Source organism: Hesperophylax consimilis, chromosome 27, assembly GCF_061612785.1.
Source record: "Hesperophylax consimilis isolate HC1 chromosome 27, BYU_Hcon_1.0, whole genome shotgun sequence".
NCBI lineage: Eukaryota > Metazoa > Arthropoda > Insecta > Trichoptera > Limnephilidae > Hesperophylax > Hesperophylax consimilis.
Window position 1 is genome coordinate 18,960,455 of NC_142862.1, and position 25,231 is coordinate 18,985,685.

Here is a 25,231-nt window from a genome sequence, read left to right on the forward strand (position 1 = left end):
ACTAAATACTCTGAAACTAACTACGACTCTGCAAACAGAAGAAATTTACTTTGCCGAATTTGGACTTCGCAAATTAGTTCATAACGTGGCGAGTAATTTGCGCTCCCATGTAAAAATGTCTATTCATTCAAAAGCAGATTTTACTTTTAAGAAGTAAATGGTGATATTATAATGCGAGATGCCTATTTACTGTCAGATTGATTTATTGACGAATCACAGTCAGCTTAACCCCCTTCGTTCTTCAACAGTTGATTTTACCCCTCGCCATTATCTTCTCGTCTATTAATTCCTATGTCTGTGGTTACAACATTGTATCTATATTCTTCCTTCCCGTATCCATAATCCATATCTAAATACTTCTTTTCAAGTCGGTTATTGTTTGAATGGTTTTAGTTGCAAGAGGATATTAAATAATTTTATAGAGAGACTAGCTAAAGTGTACCCGACGTTGTGCGACTTTTCTCTACTTTCTACAAATATAATAGACATGTATTATATATATAAACCTTCCGGGAGAAATTCTCTAAATGATAGTGAAAATCCTATCAAAATCCGTTGCGTAGTTTAGAAGAACTAAGCGCACAAACCGACAGAGAGAATTTAGAGATGGCAAATGTCGTCAAATTTCTCGTCTTAGTTGTAGGTTAGTGGAATGTATTTTGTAATAAAGCGTAAATTAAAATATCTTTTGATTATGAATGTTTCAGAGACATAAGATCCTTAACGTCCTTATAATTAAATTATTGATAATTTATTCAAGAATTTTGATATTTTAATAAGTTTGTTATTAGTGTCATCAAAAGTAAGGTAAAAATGACCATACTTCGGGTACATGAAACATGCCAACAATAGACTTCTATCTATTTATTTATTCAAAAGCATACGGCCCAACATGTGCCATTCACATAGGTATAAAAGTCACTATACTCTGAAGTAAATATCTTCAATTGCAACGAAAATAAATGTAAAATGTCTGTTAAAAATGTTTTCTTGTCCCAAATAAACCAAAGTACATACATGCATTATGGGGTAACTCTTGTTGTAATTTTAAATAAAATATAGTAGCTGTACTGTATAATTATTAAAAGCATAATGTGCCAAGTATATTAATGAAATCTATAATTAATTTCTCAGGTAAATCACACATGTACATCTATAAACCAACAATTTTATAAACTATTGTTTTCCAAATAAAAGAGCTAACTGTGATTTTACTAAAGCTATAATAAAATACAGTTAGTGAATAAGTATGCTTAATTACTTATCTTTTGATTCTTGCACACGTAAAAAATATTTTATATGATAACAGACTTCCTTCATCATTGATATCAAAGTATTCAATTCCTAATCAAGTTTAATTTATTCAGTGGCTGCATATACAAATATGTTTTTATGCATTACTAGTGGACCCCATAATGCTTCGCTATTGCCAGTGTCTTTCTTGGACGTCTCCGACTTCTTACACCATTCAAGCTGGCTTAGGGGCGCGGGCGCCAAGCCTCGCTTATGTGTACGAACACAAAGAAAGCGTGTTTCGGCTTTCAGATTAGCCAGCGAGTAAGCGGCCGACTGGCGCAGGCGCGCCGACAAGAATGTTTGTATCTAAACGTGTGAGAACGCACATAGTGAAGGCAGGTTAAAGTGTCAGCTACACTCGCTTCGACGCTTCGACGAAGTCCTCGACGAAGTTAGCCGAAGTTCGAAGTGCGTGCCCACACACTCGTGCAACTTCGCGAGTAACGCTTCGAGTCCTTTGACTCGGGCGCATTTACCGACAACAATCGGAAGTCGGGCGAAGCGAAGCGAAGTTGCCCGAAGCGAAGTGAAGTTCGTGCCCACACTATCGTATTCGGTCAACTTCGATCAACTTCGCGAGTAGTGTAGCTGGGCTTTCAGATTTGTGTCCGCGCGCTGGCGCGCCGAGAAGCTTTACCGGAATGAATTCTTAATTCCTACTCGCCGGTGCGGCCGGTTAGTGAAGCTTGTTTTGGAAGCTAGTGTCAAAACGTAAATAAACAAGTCCTGTCAAAATGAGCGACTTACTAATGAGCGACTTACTAAGGATATGAATGAAAACGGTACGAACAAAAGTACGAAGTAAGAAAATTTTATAATAACCTCAAATGTCACGAGTGAAATAAGGTATATTTAAAAAATCTTTCATTAATAAATAAAATTCATAAATTCACCATGTCTTTTTCTACTACTATTAATTGGATGAATACCAATTGTTTTATTTCTTAATTTCAAGAAAGAATTCTACAAAAGTATAAAATCTTCTTCCGACGAGCTTGACATTTTGTTAAAACTGACAGCTGCTATCAGGCTACCGCGCAAATGGCGCGGATTTAACCGGCGTTCTATGTGTCCACAACTAGGCGCCTATCTTCTCCGGCGGACTCAGGCAATGAGTGCTGGTAATCTGAAAGCCGAAACACGCGTTCTTTGTGTTCGTACACTATGGTTGGTCCGATTGCTCCGCTCACTCTCGGTAGGACTGCCAGACGACTGCAACTTAGCTGCTTTGGTCAAGTCACAATCTCATCTTAACATTTTTCTTATAATTATGCTTATACCTTTTTTCTCTTTTTATTGACGGAGATGAGATGTAATCCAGTTATATCATTAACAACATGTATGCACTTACATACTGACTAATAACACCGTTGTACATTGTGGGTCATTTTTATAATATCACAAAGATAGACATTTAAAGAATATGTGCGTACGAACGAAGAAAACTATAGCGGGCGGCGCACAGTGGGCAGAAAATATTGTAAACTAGACAAAGAATACTCATATGTAAAGCATTTAAGCATTAAAATGAATCATCAACATAAAAAAAGTTTTTTTTTCAACTTGAGAACTTAAAAAAAAAATCGCAAGTTGCACCACAACACGAAGTATGTCAAAAAAATACAAATAAATAGTAGTATATCTGTGTGTAAGGATATAATGGCCAACCTTATGATTCCAGAGATAGCCTCATTTTTAATGTCAGTGCCATACAATTTTTTCTTAAAAAAATGATAACTCCTTCATTTGTACACGCAATTGCTTCATACGAAATTTTATAGCATAGTAATGATCAGCAGAATCCATTTCTAGCCAAAAAAATACCCTTGAAAATTCAAGTCTCTATGTCTATGAAAGGCGATTTTCAGCTCACTGTGCGGCGTTTTCGTATTTACGTCGTATACTACGTTCTACAACACGGGTGTGACTGAGATAACAATATGCGCTTACTCGCTTACAGTAAGGCGAATACGGAATACCGTATGAGACGACCTACTACTATTAGGCTATCTCACTTTATCTAATGGCGCTGAAGAGGAGCAAACGAAATAATTGTATTTTTTAGAATAATCAAATAATATAATTTGTGTGTATTTACGAATGAAATCTTATTTATTGGCTTTTACTGATGTTTGCTGAGTAATGAAAACATTTTCTCATCACACACGAGGGCACTTTCGACCTTACGCGACGCGTGGCAGTTTCGTTCTAAAACTAAGAAATCAAAAGCAATACAATTGTCTTGCTTTTGGCTTGCCACTTTGAGATTTCTACAGCGCATCTATACATATTGGTGTTTGCTGAGTAATGAAAACATTTTCTCATCACACACGAGGGCACTTTCGACCTTACGCGACGCGTGGCAGTTTCGTTCTAAAATTACGAAATCAAAAGCAATACAATTGTCTTGCTTTTGGCTTGCCACTTTGAGATTTCTACAGCGCATCTATACATATTGTAAAGTCACTGAATAAACCCATGTACATTGTACCTTATGAAATCACTAACTGTAGTTTGTTTACCTGTATTACTGTACATTAAGTAATATCAAGTCTATGTACTTCTAATCAAATATGCACCATAAACGTATTATAATCACATTTACTGCAGGCTTATCTTGTGTACATATTTTATAAGTTTGTAGGTATCCTTAGTAGGTCAACTTCTAATAATTTATAATCTTGAGTCAAGTGTATATCCATTAAGTGTGATTGAATGAACTAGAGTTTTTTTTGTTTTTTTTTTATGTGAACACCGCACTAGACTTTCAACTACCGGAAGCCAGTGGAACTATGTCATTCCCAATTATTAGTGTATGTTGATAGGTTGAAGGGGAATATTATGGGAAAAAAAGAAGGTTGGCAAGTACCTGCCTAAACAAATCTGATCACCAAATATGGCTAATGTAATTCCAAGTAAAGTTTTGTTTCTGAATGGTGGTCAATCATAAAGACGATACTGAGAGTTATAATGAGTTATTATTAGTTAAATGTAGTATGCATATATACAGGGTGTATCGGCACGTACCCGACAAACTTTAACCAGCTATTCCTCAGCACATTTGGAGTAAAAAATCTTATGTGCACTTTGCTGTCCGGTAACGTTTTTTTTTAATAAAAAATTTACTATTCATATTTTCACCACATGTCACCACTGTTTTATCCTTTGTCAAAGTTTGAAAACCCATCTGGCAATATTTTATTCGAATTCCGTTGAATAATGTACGTGTGTACCTATATTGGCGCGCTTTTACAATCACAACGAAATGGCACGGCACCATTCGTCTCATTTTTAACTATTATTATTTAGTATGTGCGTAAGAGCGAATACGCTTTTCGACGTACCTACTTGCTTATAACAGCTGTTGAACACGAAAAGCAATGCCAATGACAGTGATGTAGTGTGGAAATTTTTATTTTTTTTGTTTTTAATTGAAAAAAAAAATAGTACCGGACAGCAAAGTGCCTTTAACATTTTTTACTCCAAATGTGCTAAGGAATAGCTGGTTAAAGTTTGTCGGGTTAGTTAGTTAGTTTCAATCATTATTATGCCGATACACCCTGTATATAGGAACCACTGAAGAGATAAAACCAATAGAAGCGAATTGTGGGCATGTCTGGCATGCCCAAAGTAAGTCCAAATATCCCTTATTTCGGATTGATTAATCAAGAAATTAAAAAAAATATTGAAATTCTAACTAACTAACCATCACGCCGGACCGCCAAACATCTCGGTCTAGGCACACACTCCTTGCCTCATTGACATTCATACATCTTCTGTTATTCTGACTCTTGTCATGGCCCGACTCAAGTGTTTGGTGCACTTGATAGTGCCTTCCGTATCTATCTCGGCCGTCCCCGACTTCTTATACCATTTACATTCGCATCATATATTCTCCTTACACTCCTTGATTTTCACATGAATACGGCGCTATAGAAATGATGCAATCATTATTATTATTATTACATGTCCAAACCATCTAAGCGTCCTTTTCTTAATATTATTTCTTATTTTTAACAGACAATCAATTTCATTAGCCTGCCTAGGACCTAGGAGTCGAAAGGTTTTAAATAGGTCCAGATCTCACTTCTAGGAAATATCTGTACAATGCTTTGCAATAAATAACCCATTGAAATCGATTGCTTTGATAACTAATTCGATCTGAAACGAAACGATCTGCCGGCTGCTGTGTTACCTCCCTCCTTCAATGCAAGATCGAGTTTCACTCCTTCCTTTACCCAAAAAGACTCCTTTCGTGCGAAGTTATTAAAATATCTATCGTCATCACTGTTGCCCTTGCAACGTTGAGATAGAACATGACCAGAAGGTGGCCAATAATAGACCACGTCTCTAGGTGGCTACTTACTAAAGGGACTGTCATAGTGTGAATGAAAGGGGAAGTCATGGATCTTTAGCGAATTAATTGACAGATTTCTGTACAAAGTATTAGTAAAACATTATTCAGTAAAGTGTTATGAGGACGGCGGAACACATGTTCATATAAATTATTTTATTGTTGCATTTCGTCATTATATTTATCAGGCAAAGTACAACTGTAATATGAATATATATGGAATAATATTTTATCAGAAAATAGATTTCTATCACGTTGACAGGATTTTAATAAATCAGCCATACTCACCTCCGTGTACCTGAGGATTCATTGGTTAACCGTACACGGAGAAAACTAAGTGATATGAAATATTGTTAATTAATTCAAAATCTGCTCAAATTATTTGTTTTCCTGTTAATAATCCTTATGTTTGTTTAGATATATTCTGAATGACTAATATTTTACTAGGAAATGATCATACAGTCACCTTTTGAACAGTACAGTGATAAAAAACGCCGTACTCATTTTTCTCCGTGTATCAATGAATTAATTATACCCAGTTTCAACACTTTTTAACAGTTAAATAGGTATTTGAAAGCTACATAGCCCATGAAGGAAAAATACATTTTAAGCTGAAAATAATAGCGTTATCCAATAATTCCAAATAGTAAACATTGTGCATATTTTTTACAGAATTCAGCACAACTCGCAAATAATATGTTATATTTGTTTTAGTATTTGCAAAAGTCCTGTTTTGACTAGCCCGCTTAGCATTTCGTCTGTGTTCCGTGTCCAGTCAATCCTGTCAAGATGGTAGCCATGTTGGATAGTACCCTTTTATTCCGCCAGAGCACATGAGTGTTGCGACTATTGCGAGCTGTAAGTCGGAGTAGCCACGCGAAGTCTACGTTTTTTTAACAAACAGCCATTATTATCCGTAGAGTGAATTTGTTCCATTTTTAAACTTTTTGTGTTTGATTTAAAATATTAATATTTAAAAATATGTATGTTTATTTCAAACATTAAAATTTTGAGGCGTATTTTATTTGATCAACTTTCAAAAACATTAATTAGTTTTCGGATACGTTCGGAAATATGTATTCCATTTATTTGGATTTTATTGAGAAGGTGAAAACACACACAAATTCTCCGCCATTCTGACAGCATCTTTAAGAACGGTTAATGTGTCAGAGGCCTGAAGAGTTAACATTATTGAATGGCGTTCTGGAACCATTTCTATACTGAATTCAGTGCTCACGAGAGTACAGAGTGTACGGATCACAATCTAAAAAATGATTATACGTTATTATTTGTTACGTTCTGTTCTGTTCTGTTCTGACAGTTTAAAAATATAAATGAAAGACCTGCTAGGTTGTCAATTTGCACATCATTGCATGCAACACATGAATAATTTTTAATGGTTGATTGATGGGTTGGTGGTCGCAAGTAAGATTTTGCGGTTTAAAAAAATAATACACCTTTTTAAGCATTTTGACAAGCTCTAAACTATAAAGCAGAAATCTTTTTTCTGAAGCAGAAAAGAACTGTTCAACGGTGGGCGCTAGCTTTATGAAACTTGCACAGCTCTTTCTAGGCAAACGCAACAAATTTCAGTTCATTCTTCATAACATCATTTCAATCGGGAGTTACGAAGTCTGAAATGTAAATTAAGAGGAAGCTACAAGCCAAAAATGTGTATGTTCTTGGTATGCTTTATATTGTCACGAATGTAAGTAATAGGCATTAAAATCGCTTGAAAAACGGACTCTAGAAACGTTCGATTTCAAGCACAGAAGTGGTTTTTATTTATTTCGTAAATAATTTTATAAGAAAGCAAAAAAGTTAATCAAGTGAAACTGTCACAGATAATCTTAGCTATAATACTGTATTTTTTTAAAGTTGTTTCCTTTACGCGTTCATACATTTCTATTGAAAAAAAATATTTTTACTGGTTTACATTTATTTTTTTATTTGTATTATACTCAAGGGCAATGATAAGAAAACCTTCAATTTATTCAATATGTAAACAATAATGTAACCTAAAATAATGGATTGCTGTATGGGAACCCATATTAAACATTTACATATTAGCAAACCATAGACTAAATGGAGAAATAATTAACTAAAAATTCTGCCTCAATACAGGTTCGCCTAGTGAGGCAGGTTATGCACAACCTAAAATATAGTATATTATGCCATTTCTATATAACACTCTTACATTCATATATATTTTTTCTTATATTAGAAACTGCCGTATTATTGTAACATTATTCTTTCATCAATTTCATTGTTTCTAACTGACATATAATTATACAACTTACTAATGATATATTATATATATATTCTGTAATTTTTTGATGAAAAAAATAAATCTAAAGCATATTTGTGGTATTCATAATGTACACCAATTCGTTATAAAGATTATTCGAAATAGTGACTTAGCATTAAGCTTCGCCTTAAATTGAATAATTGTTTCATACAATAAAAAAGTGAAAAACTTGAGACCATTTTTTCCCCAAAACTGAAGGTATCAAAATGATGCTATGAATCGTGCGTTCAGGTGGTTAAAGTTGTTCATGTTCATTACATATTCCATAATTGATGGGTTGTGCTTAAAGTCGTAGTTTGTATGACGTAATGGTACCTACTCTACTTTCTCCAAAATAATCGATAATATACTACCACTACACGAGTGTTCGATGTACCGATGTTTTGTAGACGAACACTTATATTCGTTTTCCGTCTACTAATTAGCTACCAGTGGCGTGCAGTCCATAAAGGCGGAAAAGCTGTACCTAAGAAAACATAACCATAAAAATTTTATATTTAAAAAAAAAATAATATACAGGATGTATCGGCAAGTACCCGACAAACTTTAACCAGCTATTCCTCAGCACATTTGGAGTAAAAAATGTTATGGGCACTTAGCTGTCCGGTAACATTTTTTTTCCATTAAAAACAAAAAATAAATAAAAAATCCACACTCCGTCACTGTCATTTGCATTGTATCTCGTGTCCAACAGCTGTTATTGGCAAGTGTGTCAAAAAGTGTCCTCGCTCTTTCGTACACGCTAAATAATAATAGTTAAAAATGAGACGAATGGTGCCGTGCCATTTCGTTGTGATTGTCAAAGCGCGCCAACGTAGGTACGTACGTACATTATTCAACGAAACTCGAACAAAATATTGCCAGATGGGTTTTCAAACTTTGACAAAGGATAAAACATTGGTGACATGTGGTGAAAATATGAATAATAATTTTTTTTATTAAAAAAAAATGTAACCGGACAGCTAAGTGCCCATAACATTTTTTACTCCAAATGTGCTAAGGAATAGCTGGTTAAAGTTTGTCGGGTACGTGCCGATACACCCTGTATAAATAAAAAAGGACTTTTTTATTTTTTTTTATTTCGTTTCGACACAATTTATTTGTAACTAAACAAATCATAAGGATACTTCATTCTATTTTTCTTAGTCCTCCTCGAGAGTGACCGGGTATCTCATCAAAATGACAGTTCACCACACCTACAAAAAGTGATATAAAGTCATGAAAAGTGATGAAACAAAAACTAGGTTAAATAGGTTACATAGGTAAGTATTTAACCTTGTTTTTTTCATCACTTTTAATGATTCTATATCACTTTTAAAAGGTGTGTTTAATTTTACAAATACCATTTTAAAAACTACATAAAATTACTTTTAATTTTTCGTATTTGAAATATGTTTAAATATTTATATGTTGAAATATTTTGATGAAAAAAAAACACATTTTTACTCCAAACGTCAAAAAATTGTAGAAAATACAAAATTTAGAAAACACATTCCTTTTATTTAGAAAACTACAAGAAAACTGTCACTTCACTTTTATCTCGTTTTTAAAATTAAAGCAAAATAATAATTCTCAGAGAATAACCAAAAACTGACATTTTGGATTAATTGTTTGCGCAATATAAAAGTAGATTTCTAAGATTTATATTTACCTACACACGCATTTATGTAAAAGACATCAAATTCACGCAGTAACAGTCAATTAAAAACTAATACTTTCGAAAAAACTTCGATTTTTCAACACTGGAATTTCAAACGTCAGTCTACCAAAATGCAACGTTGCCAGCTCTTTCGGAGCACAGTTATTAGTGCCAAATCGAATCTGAGTATGTAGTCTTTATTCAATGTGTAACGAAAACACCATTTAACGGTTAGGTGGTGTTTTTTTATTATTAAGGCTGTTATTTTTTAAGCTCATATAACTAATTTTTGTTTCAAAATTATGTTTAATTCTTATTTTTGATTTCTTTAATCCAGGTTTTTTGATTTGCATGCTCATTAGTTCAGGTAACCAAAAAAACGGCCAGCGGATGATAACAAACGGTATAATAGCCATTTTCAAATATGCAATGCATAATCAATTCTTAAAACTACGCTTAACCAAATCCTTTATTCCGTGATAACCAACCTTTAGTCATAGAGCAATGCACGCCTCTGGTGTAATTAAAGTCGAAAGAAAACGACGCTGCTCTGAAAGTGTGAGGAGCCTCTAATTAATAGATTCTAATTGTCTAACAATAATACAGGGTTTTCCAATAAGAGGTTATTTTGAATAGCCTGCTATTTCGGTAGATGTTACTTTTGAAGCTGTCATTTTTTGACATTTGATAAGTAGAAACTACGCCATTAATAAAAATGGAACGATACACGCTTCAACAACGCATTGAAATTATTAAAATTCTCTTGAGTGATGAGGCCCATTTCCACCTCGGTGGCTTCGTCAACAAGCAAAATTGTCGCATCTGGGACTCGGAAAACCCAAGAGTTATTGTTGAAAAGCCTCTCATCCTCAACGTGTGACTGTTTGGTGCGGTTTATGGTCCGGCGGAGTCATTGGACCTTACTTTTTCGAAAATGAGGCTGGAGCAACAGTTACGGTGAATGGATTGCGCTATCGAGAGATGATTAATGTTTTTTATGGCCGGAATTGGATGGTATTGATCTGGACAACGTTTACTTTCAACAAGACGGCGCTACGTGCCACACAAGCAACGAAACCATTGATCTTTTAGATTGAATATCAAAATAACACCTCTTATTGGAAAACCCTGTATAAATTAAACCTCCATAGCTTCAATTACTACGGCTCCTTCAACCAACGATCAAATTCTCATAAAACCATTACAAATTCTAAGATCCAATCAAAGATCTATGCCACGAAAGGCAACAAAACAAAGATTTTTTACCATGATACTTATAATTTATTGCCGATGGGTAGGACCGACACTTAATTCGTATATTAACTGCTGTAATTTCATCCGATTTCAGAGAAATGCGTGTACGTCCGCGAGTGTGAACGTGATTACCACCAAAATTTGATAGTATATTATATATAATGAACGGATGGGTAGGTACTTCTGAAGGGCAAGCGTACTTACTTCCTACCTAATTAATAACCTACATTGAGAATAATATCGGGCAGGTGGATTCGATTTATATACAAATCTACAGTTTTATTCCGAGATTGATAAAATTTTGCGCACTTGACCTTCAAAACAAGAGAAAGGTCACTGCATAGTTTTGATACTTGATGAATTTTTCCACACTTGAAGTTAAAAAGAAGAGAAAAATGACTTTAAATACTGAAGACAATATTAGTGATTTTTTCAAACGAAAATCTGAAACAGAAAAATCAGAAAAGGAAACGGTCACATCTGGGACTCGAATCCAGGACCCTTGTCTTTCCGGGACAATGCTCTACCAACTGCGCTAATGGAACCCTATCCAATTCGGTCACTTTTAACTGTATCATACTTCGAATAAGAACTACCAACGTTGTCTTCATTTTTTCACCGCACATTTTTATTGGCAACTATCTTTATGTATGATCGCAAGATTCAACCCGAACTAAATGCGGAAAGACAAGGGTCCTGGGTTCGAGTCCCAGATGTGACCGTTTCCTTTTCTGATTTTTCTGTTTCAGATTTTCGTTTGAAAAAATCACTAATATTGTCTTCAGTATTTAAATATTATAATTTGAGGTTTTACTCAATAAGTTATTCCGAAAAATAATAATTCATTTTCTAGACTTGCAGAAAAAGTCAATAGATGTCGCACATTAAAAATAAAAACAATAAGATAGGTTTATCTATAAGACGCTGTCTAGGATTGCATTTAGTTCGGGTTGAATCTTGCGATCATACATAAAGATAGTTGCCAATAAAAATGTGCGGTGAAAAAATGAAGACAACGTTGGTAGTTCTTATTCGAAGTATGATACAGTTAAAAGTGACCGAATAGGATAGGGTCCCATTAGCGCAGTTGGTAGAGCATTGTCCCGGAAAGACAAGGGTCCTGGGTTCGAGTCCCAGATGTGACCGTTTCCTTTTCTGATTTTTCTGTTTCAGATTTTCGTTTGAAAAAATCACTAATATTGTCTTCAGTATTTAAATATTATAATTTGAGGTTTTACTCAATAAGTTATTCCGAAAAATAATAAGAAAAATGACTGTCTACATCTAATTTCTAAGAACTCTGCATAAAGCCCGGGCAACGCCGGGAACTTCAGCTAGTGTTCAATAAATTATACTTTAAGTTTTTGGTCTTCACATTTCGAGTAAATTAAAATCAACCTAGGTTATTCACTTTTTAATGAAAAATGCATATTTTTCAAATAGGGAAATGATAATGCGCTCAAGGTATGCATATTAAATAAATACATTTATATATTATAGATCTATAGAGGATACAGTACAACGTTACAAGATTGTCTTCCAAGATGGCCGCCCTTGATATTATTGTCCACAAGATCAATAATTGGCCCTTCAATAAGATGAAAACACTGCTACCGTCAAATACACCAATAGAATAAAAATCGCAGAAAAAATAATGTTGTTTGACAGTAGACGGTTTTTATGTTTCTAATTTTCTCTTATTTAATAAATCAAAACAAAAATTTCCTCTGAAATCATAAGATTTATAACGGCGCACCGTGAAGTATTTTACCTCGAAAGTTGGCCAAATCTATGGAGTGAATTTTTTCGAGTTGATTCATGATAAAGGAATTAAGATTTAATATGAGATTTTAAGAATACTTGTGAGAAATGTGGAGATCCGTAAAGAGAGCAAAGGCTGATTGCGTAGTGATGAGCGTAGTGAGTAAGATCAAGAAAGGGACGCTTAGATGGTTTGGGCATGTAGAGCGAATGAGTGAAGAAAGGAGTGTAAGGAGAATATACGATGCAAATGTGAATGGTAGCAGAAGTCGGGGACGCCCGAGGAAGACATGGCACGACCAAGTGAATCAGATAGTTGAGTCGGGCCTTGTCAAGAGTCAGAATAATAGAAGATTATGTATGAGACGGTGTATGAATGTGAATGAGGCAAGGAACGTGTGCCAATACCGAGTTGTTTGTGCGGTCCGTCCTCTCTGCCTACCCCTGCGGGGTAACGGCGTGATGGTTAGTTAGTTAGTTAGTTAAGAATATTCTTTTTTGACACCGAAATGTTTAAAGTGATTGTAAAAAAAATGCCGAAAATAAGTGTAAATTTTAAAAATCTTATAAGGAATAATTAAATTTTACGGTAACATCAAAAATATTAAGTGAATTCCACCAAACCTGCATATATAAATGCTTGTAATTATGATGATTATACAGAAAAACTTTTTTTAACACTTAAATACGTATGTTTATGAAAATATAACTAGGTATACCGACTGCAATATTAAACTAAATATTTAAAAATATAGTGCATACCTTCTACCTATATATAAAAAAAAACTTGTTACTCTACTGATAACATTCTCAAAACGTTAATGTGAAAAACACAAGCGACGAGAACAAATGCGATTCATACAACGACTGTTTTCCGGTAAGGAAGTAAGTCATCAGGTAGGGAGATGGAATTATTAAAATTATTTATTTATTTAACGGCCAGAGGGCTTTCACATGTAGGTGGTACAATTTTGCTGACAGACAATTTTGAAACACGAGAAAGAAATAATAAAAATAAAAATTACATTAAAAAATATATGCAAGAAACAAAAAGAACAAGAACATAAATTAAAAAAATACAGCGATTTGACTGGTTTACAAAAATACAACTTCCATTTAGAAATAGTTTTGAAATAAATCTTTTACGTGATCCACAAAATTCGCGATGTTAATATTAAATATATCGACATCAACTAAGTATTGGTTTCCCATAGTGTGAAACCGTTGTATTTGGGAGTTCGCAATGTAATTGCGCTTATGTGTGTTGCATTGGAATAGTGTATTTTGTCGTGTTGTTATTGTAGGTATTCGTAAGTTTATGGGTTGCAGAAGTTTGCAACAGTCGAATTTAGAGTTTAGAATTTTGAATATAAAAGTTGAGTCGTTTATTTTACGCCTGTCTTCCAATGTGTGTATTTTTAGAGTATTTAATAAGAAATGATATTGTAAGTCTTCTAGTGGGATATTGAATTTAAAATTTATAAAACGAAGAATTTTTTTTTGTATTCGTTCAATGTTATTAAATGTGAATTTTGTGGGAGAGGGAGACCAAACTACTGAGTGATGTGATGACTATCTAGAAGTTTTTCAGATAACAATTTCTTTTGGGGTTTATAATAAAGTAAATGTTTCCGACTTTGGCCAACTTTCACCATAGATATATAGGTATACTCGTCTGTGCGGCGAAAATCGAAGATCGCGGGAATTCGGCTTTTTAAAGGTTAACAGATTATATTATTTAAACACAACCTTTAAAATTCTGTCATCGTTGATATAACAAAATAACAACAACATCAAAACGACTTTGTTAGCATAACTATGCATAATTTTATGCTGATTTATCGAAAAATACACCCGTGATAGAATAATACATAAAGTCGAGCCATTCAAGACGTGCCAAACTATTTATTGTTCATTTTGTTGAAACATCTCAGTATCGCCGAGTGAAAGACCACCATTCAGAAACTGAAATGCTTCATCTGCCTTGAGTGAGTGTTTATTTTTATTTTTTTATTTATTTAATATGACTATAATATTTTTATGATTTGCATAGCGCCATTTTTGCTAAAAGTCACTCCAGCCCCCGCATACCCAATGTCTACCGATTTATAACAAGTTTCTAATTAACTCTTTAAGTTATTAAAAAAAATATATATATTTTTGAAGATAATATATCTATACATTTGTAAAACCGGAGCGCTAATTATATGAAATTCCCTCGATAGAAAAAAAATCGCAAAGTAAGATCCGAAAATCATTAAAAACACGTTTTGTTCTATTATTCAATATGTTATAGGCATCAAAAAATTGTATCAGTGTATCTTTAAATGCAACTAAAGCGTTTGTCGAGAGATTTTTGATATTTCATACGAATCGTGTTTTATTAAAAATTTCACCATTTTCGCTTAATTATTTCGTTTTTTTTAATATTAGCGCGCTCCCTCTAACATTCGTATTTACATATCTCCCTCTCAAACAATCTTTGAACGCTTACTATAAGGGCGCTACGCATTCCTTCTATGGGTACCGAAGCCACAGTTAACACGAACACGGATGCATAGCTTGCATACCGCATGTTTCAAACTTGTTCGAATTTAGAAACAAAATACAGTTATTTTATTTTTATGTTGACGATGCCATTTTCGATTCGCAGCCAAAACGACATGATCGTTTTTATTCATGAATATAGCGGCGTTGACGCCACGCCGGCAAAGCACACAGCCAGTCGCGTTTACTACGTCGTAATCACGTGGTTGTAGCCAGTTGGAACCGTTTCGGAATGTGAGATTTTAGATCGTTTTTAAAAATCAATAACTATGAAAAAAAAATTACATATTTTATTGTACCTACGATAATCATGATCAGAAAAATAAATCTTAAATATTCTACACATTCTTAAGAGGAAACCGGGTGGTTTTTTTTCCATACAAACGTATTCCTCATTTCCCTCTCTGGATTTTGACACTAGAGAAAATATTTTTTCTACAAAATATGAATATTGACCGCAAGCGTGTCGGTACGTTTTGATTTTTTTGATAAGTTACTTTTTATAGGAGTTATAACCCTTCAAAAATTGTTAAAATTGCCTTTTTTTAACGCCATCAACAAACGTTCAGTATACAAATAAGACGATGTATTTTTAAAAAAAGCAAAACGTACAGACATAGAATGTTTTCTTCCAATACATTTGGTAAAAAAAATCTTGGAAATCGGTTCAGTTTTGGAGTAGAAAAATGAGGACTACAAAATCTCGATTTTGACAATTTTATTTAGGTATTATCAGGCTGAGGTGCATGTGTCCCTTTCTCTCAGTATTCGGGGGTGAGGGGGGGCGGAGAGGGTTTTGTTGAATACGTATACAGTCAACGAAGTGATGTGACATTCTCAATAATTATATCGACACACTAGTCCACTAGTGTTGTCATGTCCCGAGTTATCGATGTTTTTTTTAAAATTATTTTTCTGTTTGGTGACTTATCTTGAGTGTGCCAATACTTACCGAGCTTATTTACTAAAGTTATTGTGACAAATTTAATTTGTTTACGTCAAATAAATTAATGGAATAAATTTGAAAAAAAAAACCTGTTACAGACAGACCCCGAGATGATTCCGTTCCGTATTGCCGAGTTGGATATGGAACACAAAAATTAATTAAAATATTTTTTGATAACTTTTGAAGGTTGTACTCAACATAATATTATCCCTTTATAGGACACTTTTTTTAAGATACAACTACCGAACCAAAAAAAAACTTTTATATTTGACTAAATATATTGTTCTAGATTTTTTTTCAAAAAAATTATATTTTACAAGAAAATGTGTGATAGTAAGTACATACACCACTGATCGTTTGATGGAATGCTGGTACAGCGTATGTTCAGTGGTATATGCATCTACCACATGTTGTTGAATCGATTATGTTATTATAATATCATATTACACAAATGAATATTGAAATCTATGTATAAGAGGCACCATATTGTTTATTGTGCTACATATTAGGTACATACACATAACTAGTTTAGTTTTTATTTAACTTTTTTAATACGTTATATTATTACAGAAAAATGCACTTTTGGGAATACCTCCTACATCACTTGACATTTTCAATCTTGTTCAATGATCTAATATTTTTTGTTTTTAAACGCTTTATTGTAATAAAAAATACTGTTTAACATCTACACAATGAAATTAAAACAATTTATGGTCCAGACCTTTCCCTCGCCGGTAAATTTCTTGGTATGTGACCGTCAATTATTTCTGGTAAAAGGCATTGGTGGTAGAAATTTTCTAACAGTGGAACGATTTTTTGCCAGATTTCATCGTCCCTCTCAATTTTTTCATACAGCAAACCTTTTGGACTCCACACAACAAAATAACAATAATTACGTCGAGTAATATGTAACTGGCCTTGTACTTGGTAGAAGTAATTATGATTCCGTTTTAATGTTAAAGAATGGTATTCCAATTTACAGTAATCAATTATCTTTTGTGCAATTCCCTCTTCTGGTGACATATTTGCTATACTATAAGGGAATTTAATTTCAATTATAGAATCCTCACCGATAAGGCCATCCGGACTTGCCGCTAAAAAGTTTTTCGTTTTATCGATAAATAGCCCACAAGCGGATACCTGCAAACTTGTTTTTTTTGAAAATTGCTCTATTGCTAGGCTTTCATTTTCTTTTCCATAATTTGTGGCCATAGTTCCTTTGAATTGTGAGTAGAGTAAAGAGTTTAATACTCCCGTAACTGAAGTTTTTTGCCGAAGCTTGTATATTTTACCAAAGTTAGACGCCGTTATCCGCTTACGTCTTTCAATTGCCCACAGATTGTTATTGCTTTGGCCTACCGTATTCCGTTCGAGCTCTTCCTTATTCGTTGAAGATAATTCTTTGAGAAATTCCTCTTTTTTCGTTTCAAATATTTCAGGTGGCATATCTGGTTCTAATTCCAATTGACCATAATTTTCATCGGGCCCTGTAACTTTTTTTCTTTTTTCTGTCGTATTTTCATTATAATTTAGTTTTTTTTTTCGACACATTTGTGTATTCTCCTTCGAACGTCGTTTTCTCTCTATAAAGTGCTTCGTGTATTTGCCGGGACTGTGGCCTTGGATTTTCTTTTGTATTCTTGAATGGGTTGCCAATTCACTATTCCTCGAAGCTACTGCTCCAAAACATCTTGCTTGGTAAGATCCTCTTGTAGTAAAATTTACCCTTTTTCCACCTATAAATTTGGCGATAACGTTGTTGAATTGCTCCACAGTGTTATTTGTCACGTCAATAATAAGACTTTCTGCATTTGCTATTAGAGACAATAAGAATTGTTGGATATCAGTCCATATTCCACAATCTCGAAGATCGCTTACTAAATTTGGATCATCAGTATACTTCTCGGGCTTGCAATAGTACGATGCACAATTTTTATGATCACCAAACATGATTTGCGGTATTTTTTATATCAATTTTCAAATTTTTTATTTTATCACTTTGTACTGTGTTTTCTTGCTCTTTCCTGTAATTTACTGCTCCAACTACAGCTCTTCTCATGCGTAAAACGTTTGCTTCAACCTTTTTCCTTATATGAACTGGTACAAAGCCTTTAGTGTTGTTGGTTTTTTTCCAAGTGCTTTCATTTTGTTGCAAAAATTGCGTAGTATGTGATTTTCGCACTCTATTTTTTGTACTATAAGGTTAGGACCATATGGCATTTGTTGCACTATTTTTTTCATGATGCTGGAGTCGCCATCACCAACTAGTTTGTTAAATTTTAATCCATGCATTTCAATGCTTCTCGAGAACCCTTCTGCTATAATATGGGCTTCCATGGCATTAGCACTGTCACGCCAGTTTATGAAACACCTATGTGCTCAGAAGCAACTATGTGTAGTTTAGTAGCTCTAGCACATATGCAGCAGTATGAGTTTCGCACTCCCAGAAATAAAACCTTTCTAGTTCGTAGTCCAACTATGCACCCTGCGCCAGATGAGGAGCTAAATCCACTTTTGTACGACCTCTTTGCCCAGGAGCCATCTGCAACCACCATTACCAAAGGATAGCCACCCTCGTCTACGTCACCGTTTAAAATGGCTAGCCTTTTTTCTTCTTCACCAGCTGCGATCATTTCTTCTAAGGCACATTCTTCAATTGTCGGCGCTAAACATTGTTCTATGTTCGTGTAAGTCTTACAATCCATATTTGGCATATTTAAAACCCCACAAATTTCATTCCATTGTGAATACCCATTTCCTGTACACATCACTCCTTCGACGACAGCAGTATTTATAGACATTTTCCGTTTCGGGTCTTCGGAGTGTACGTATTCTATTTTCTTGCACATTTTGCACTCGAAAACATACTGGCTTAGAAGACCATTTCGTCGTTCCTTCACAAATTTTAAATCGGAAAATGTGCAGTTGGTGTGTTCGTGCTTTATATTTGATATCTCCTTTTTTATGTGTGCAGCAACCTGTATACACGCACCCACAAGTCTCATTTACTTGTGCGTGTGCAGAAGATGAGCTCGGAGCAGGCAGTCACATGTATATAACTACGCACAAGTCGCGATGTGACTGAGGTGATGAGCGAACAGCAGGCGCTCTAGTTGCGAGTTGCGACGTGACTTTTTTATGTGAATACCGCACAAGAGTCCGAACTGCTCCCGTCTGGAGCCAGTGAGACTGTGGATTCCCCAATTGGAGACTTAATTGGACTAGTATTACAAAACCCTGTAAGCTGATAGCTGATTTGGCCGTAACTAAGTCGCCGCGTGTATCATTATTTCTCCAGACAATTATTTTATATTATATTTAATTAATATTCTTTTTAATGAATATTATTTTTAATATTGTGAAACAACATAAATTAATTAAAATCAATTTACTTGCGCACGCCGTGATTTGAATCCGAGACCTCCGGACTCGAAGTCGAGAGCCTTACCCCTCAACCACGGAGGCAAAATAGATGTATCTACGTACATATTTGTAGTAAGTAATAATAATAAAGTTAAGTACAATACAATATTAAATAATGTAGACCTCGCTATTTTATTACGAATATGTACCTAGGCACCTACTTAATTTTGAGAATAAATGAATAACAGTAAATGAAATTATAAGAACTGATCGCGATAATATGACGCAAAGTCGCTATCGGGCGCGGCGCGACGATTCGTGCTTGCACCTGCAGCCACGCACACACACGCATTGGGGTTCACCAATACACCGATAGCGCTTTTGCTGTCCCCGCTGAGATGAACGAAATAGAAATAATTTTTACAAATACCTATCGTTAAAATTTCTCGGCGCTCCTGCGCGCCCTTAACGATATTCATAGTTTCTGAAAATACCCTACTGAAAAAAGTTCCTTTTTTAATTAAATAAATATTAATAATAATAAGAACACACGTTGGAACCACGAAAAATGAACGTTGGCAACGGCGTTCACACGTTGGCGCCAACGTTGGGCAATTTGTGCGTATTTACGAACGGACAGAAACTCGATGAATGATTTTTGCACTTCTCAAAAGCAGAGGAAGGTATATTTCTAAAAAAATGCGCGTTTATAGCAGCTTGTCTGTCGAACAAACATACATACTAAACGCAGTAAATCTCAAGTATGTCCACTGGACCTAGTTCAGTGAAACCACGCGCGTTGTTTCGGTTGTCTATCTTCACTTTCATTCACCTAAGGAGAGAGGATGGGAAGGATGAAAAGAGAAGGAGGGGAGTCATAAAAGTAGTTAGAGAGGTAAGTACTAGGTACCCAAACTTGTATTTTTAGGGTCTACGTGACGAAAAGAGCATTCCTATATTATCTGAAACGTCTCACTTCCACAACCTTATTCCATTTTGTACAATATTAAGGTGATGTCATACGTAGTAATGCAAAATCGTGTGTTTTTGGTTTGAAAATTTGGTCGCCTAGAAATGTTCAGATGCTTTAATTAAATACTGCGAGTAGAATACATCTTGGCCTTTGAAAAAATCGAGTATTTTTTTAGATAAGTCTTTTTATAAGCCCAGAAAAAAATAATGTAAAGGCCTATGAAAACTGCTTTAAAGTTCAAAATCTCCTACTTACGAACCCATTTTCGGTTATGATTTTATAGTATAATGTGGCAAATTAAGTTATTTATAAAATGATCGAAAAAAAATTAAACATTTATGCCTGAACATCCACAAAATAAAATAAAAGGTACTTTTTGGCCATGTTTTTTTCTTGCATAAATCAAAACAGGCGGATGGTGTTAAGCGGGAATTTAAACCTTATCGCCATCTACGTAAGGGTTGTTATTGATAGCGGCTCAATTTAAAACATTACACGACGTAACTCAGTATCGTCAACGACCACCATTCGGAAATGAAACGTTGCTTGAAATGATTGTAGCCGTATTTGGTGACCAAATCTGAATAGCCAGGTACTTCTCAACCTTCATCTTCCACATTTCCTTACATTCTACGCACATTCCCTCTGCCTCCGGTCAGTTTGGTAGCAGTAAGAAAAACAAAGATTAAAAAACATCATTCCACTCACATAAAAGTGTGAAATATTTCGAGAAAAAAAAAAACAAATATGTAATTTGTACCAAAGTCAACTCAAGGTTACATAGTTCAAATAGAATATACAAACAAAGCGACGTAATATAACAATTCAAATAATTTAAACAAATTTTATTTAAATGCAATGAAAATCAAGCAAATAATCATTTGCAAATATATTTATGTATGTAATAGCATTCAATTTTGCAAAATGCAATTATGCAGATCCCTAGAGGCTGCGTGTTTTTGCTAAATTTGGGTAAAACATGTTTAGTTTACAATAATGACATTGGAAAAAACGTAGGAAAATCAACAATCCATTATATTATTGACTTGAACATTAATTAAATAATAACTATCGCGCGTTTTGGCAGTGGAAGCCGAAAGGAATTGATAGCAGCAAACCTCTCGTAAACACAACTGGTTGGTACTGATTTTTGACTTTGGATTCTCCATACGCCATGTTTTATATACTACGAACAAAACAATAAACAATAGTGTGTACCTAAAAGCAAAATATTTATCTTTTTTGACGTTTGTAAGTCGATGGATACACGTCGTGTTTTCTTTTACATTTTATACTGAAATAAGTTAAAAAGTGTTTTAATATGAGTGTACATAAAACATCAGTAAATATTGCACGTTTTTATTGACGTTTCACTTACCGAAATCGATGAACTGTTTGATGGAAAGAGGAGATGGGTTGAATTGGGAGTAAAAATCCAGCATTTTCGTCATGTGACTAAAAATCGGGTTTGCGAGCCGCATTTTGAAAATGTTTTTTTAACAACACTTAGAAAAAACAATTAATTATTTATTATGATTTTTGACACAATCGCGCACGTCCCGACGTTATCGAAAACATACGCAAACTGAGTTTCTGACTGACATAAAAATCAACCACTGACGTATCAAACAAAGTACGTCTCGACTGTTGTGAAAAATAAATGTTACTAACCTTGAGAGCTCTTCCATTCCAGTCTATAGATCGATGCACCATACGTATTATGAAACGATAGCATAACAAAACTCACAAAAAGGTCATATCATTTACATAGATGTCATCCGGTTTCTCATTCAATGTTTATACGTTTTTACAAAATAGCGTTACAGAAAACTGACGCTTCGGCTACTTAGAATAATAAGATTTCATCTGCCACAACCGTGTTATACGATAATGTGATGTAAAAATGGTTAAATTAGAGTTTATTATCGCTTAACATTGTTTTATCAGATGAAACTTTGTTATTCTGAAGGATCTTGGTTATGAAATAGTGCAAACACGACAGAACTCATAAAAAGGTCGTATCATTTGGTTTAAAAATTCTTCGGTTTTTCCTACAACGGTTTATAACTTTTCACAAAATTGCGTTACAGAAAGTTGAAATTTGTAGTTCGGTGTTCGGTGGAGATGCGGCGCCAGCGGTGGTCTCTAGCGGAACAGTTTGAAAGTAGCCGTCAGAATAGTTGCCGGGTTTACGATAAATTATAAATAAATGAATATTATTATATACATGTTTTTGAGAAGAAAGGACAGGGACGATAATAATATTATCATTATTGTGTAGTAGAAATCGAAAAATATTTACTTTTTCATCACATTTTCCACAGATAAAAGCGCATAAACATAGTTTTTTTTAAAACTTGGCTATCAATAATCTTAAAATGGTTGTGGGATCACGTTATTGATATTACCTGCCATTTAATTAGTCTGAGGTCAAAAACTAATTTTGAAAACTAAGCAATTATTTATTAAAACACTTTTGTAATAACCTATGTAAACCTACCGCCACAACTTGTATCGCTGAATGGCGCTGTTTAAATTAATTTATTTTTGTTTTATACACTTTTACCGAATACCAGATACATCAAAAAGAATTTGCATTTTTCATCTATATGGAATGTGTGGGACTGCACTAACCTCCCCACATACCGGAATAAACACCTTATTATTATTATTATTATGCATGCAATGAAAAAAAGATAATATTCTGAAACTGATTTATATTTGTTTATGTCGAATTTTACATTTTAAAAACTTTTATTTACATAAAATATATTCAAAATACATAATACAAAATTTGCAATCAATTTTATTTTAAAACCCGAATACATATTTTTATGTCGATCTGACAACATTTCTTCCGACTGTCAAAAGTCAGAATTTAAAAGCCATTTTGTTTTTATTGCCAATTTAATATTATTAAAACAAAAAATTGGCATAATTTAATACAAATTTTAAAATCGCTTATGTCAACCCCCAACTGTCTGAATAAGTCTCAACCCCAGTTCCAGCCGTGCTTCGTAAACGTTTCATAGTTTCTTTTTCAATCTTGTCAGTGTTTTTTTTTTCTAAACCTGTTTACTCCGTGGTCCAATGGCGTTTAATCTGCCTTCGTTGCGATATATACGGGCTCGATTTCGGTTCCAAAATTACAATTTTAATGCTTAGTTCATAGCGTTATGACTCGTGTTTGATTTTGTTAACAGTCAAGAAAGCAATGTTGTTGTTATGACGTCCGAAGTCCAAATTTTGTATTTTGAAAAACATTAAAAAGTGCCTAATTAACAGATTTATGATCAAAATTATGGGATGATACAATAATATTTATAATATATATTACTATATCTATCAACGCTAATGATTGAAAGTATTACCCGTGAGCTTGTTTTGAAGTAACGTAAAAACTATAACATCATATTGGAAGTGGAACTTACCTGTTTTGTAATTTATGATATTCTCCGATGATAAAAGTAATATAAATAAATTCAGTTGTGCTCAAAAATGTCCTCAGAGGAGGCTAACAGTGAGGATGAGGAGATGTTTTATCCAATTGTTGATATTCAGGAGAGAATTCATAAACAAATTGAGGAAAACATTGAAGAAAATTTTGACAGCTCCAACGAAAAATTATTGGCCCCAAGTCTCACTTACCTGAAGGTGGTTTGTTTCTATTTTTAAATTTAGACTGTTTTATTTTCAAACTTGTGTTTAATTTGCATCCTGAAATTAAAGTACCTACCTGCCTGTGTTATTTTTATGTTGTATATTGTTTTTTATTAAAATCAAACAATAGTCATTATTTTTATGTAAAAAAGAAAGGTCAACATTCCCATTTTACGAAGAACCTCACAGTATTTTAATTCTCCTTACTACCATAATAATAGTTAGAAAATGTTGCTTGTGCAATGAGGACTTAGCTAGCAGCAAAATTGAACCCACAATGACTGGGTTAGAACTTGAAACCCATAGCTCACTGCGCAACTAACCGGTTATAAAACTGTTTTGTCCACACCAGTTCAGAATCTCACTCTCGCCGGATTACTGGATTTTACAAAAAACTAAAAAATATAAAACATGAAAAAGTGTAACTAACTGCTTGTTCGCCCAAATTTGTACCCGTCAAATGCCGACGTATCTTGAAGGATCATTCAAAACATATGTTCTTTTCATGGAATTTTGCACTAACCATCTTTGAGCATAGAGGACGGACCGCCAAACAACTCTGTCTTGGCACACACTCCGTGCCTTATTCACTTTCATACATACTCTTCTATTATTCTGACCCTTGACATGGCCCGACTCAAATATCTGATTCACTTGATCGTGCCATGTCTTCCTAGGACTTCTTCTAACATCCACATTAGCATCATATATATATTTTTTTGTTTTTAAAAAGAAAGACAAACATTCCCGTGTTACGAATAACCTGACAATATTTTAAAATCTCCTACTACCACTACAGTAAACGGAAAATATTGCTTGTTGTGATGGAGGACTTAGCCAGCCGAGGAATTTAAACACACTACGCCTGGGTGGAATCCAAACGCTATGTCAACTCGGCCACCAACCGGTCATATATTCTCCTTACACTCTTTTATTTATTAATTCCCTCTACATGCCCAAACCATTTCAATCGTAATTTATGTTTGCATCTTACTAAAATAAATCTTATTTGCTTGGCAACAAAATAAATAATGAGATAAGAATTCTTGCTTTCCGTTCCGTAAAGAGCAGCCATTTAAAAATAATAACAAAGTTACTACTGAGTTTGTGTAGTTTGTTGCCTGTTTTCT

The 25,231-nt window shown here is 34.1% G+C and overlaps 2 protein-coding genes across 2 annotated transcripts in view; one reads left to right on the forward strand and one right to left on the reverse strand.

Annotated features, from left to right (window-relative positions):
• The window catches only part of Pdk (pyruvate dehydrogenase kinase), a 99,123-nt gene extending 77,038 nt beyond the window's left edge, over positions 1-22,085 (reverse strand). Inside the window, exon 1 of the mRNA XM_089647935.1 lies at positions 21,820-22,085. Within this exon, the coding sequence (XP_089504061.1) occupies positions 21,820-21,922 (103 nt within the window). The 5' untranslated portion in view covers positions 21,923-22,085. The remainder of the gene's footprint in view (positions 1-21,819) is intronic.
• A 1,236-nt stretch (positions 22,086-23,321) lies between these two features.
• The window catches only part of LOC149410704 (uncharacterized), a 57,621-nt gene continuing 55,711 nt past the window's right edge, over positions 23,322-25,231 (forward strand). Inside the window, exon 1 of the mRNA XM_089647934.1 lies at positions 23,322-24,095. Within this exon, the coding sequence (XP_089504060.1) occupies positions 23,940-24,095 (156 nt within the window). The 5' untranslated portion in view covers positions 23,322-23,939. The remainder of the gene's footprint in view (positions 24,096-25,231) is intronic.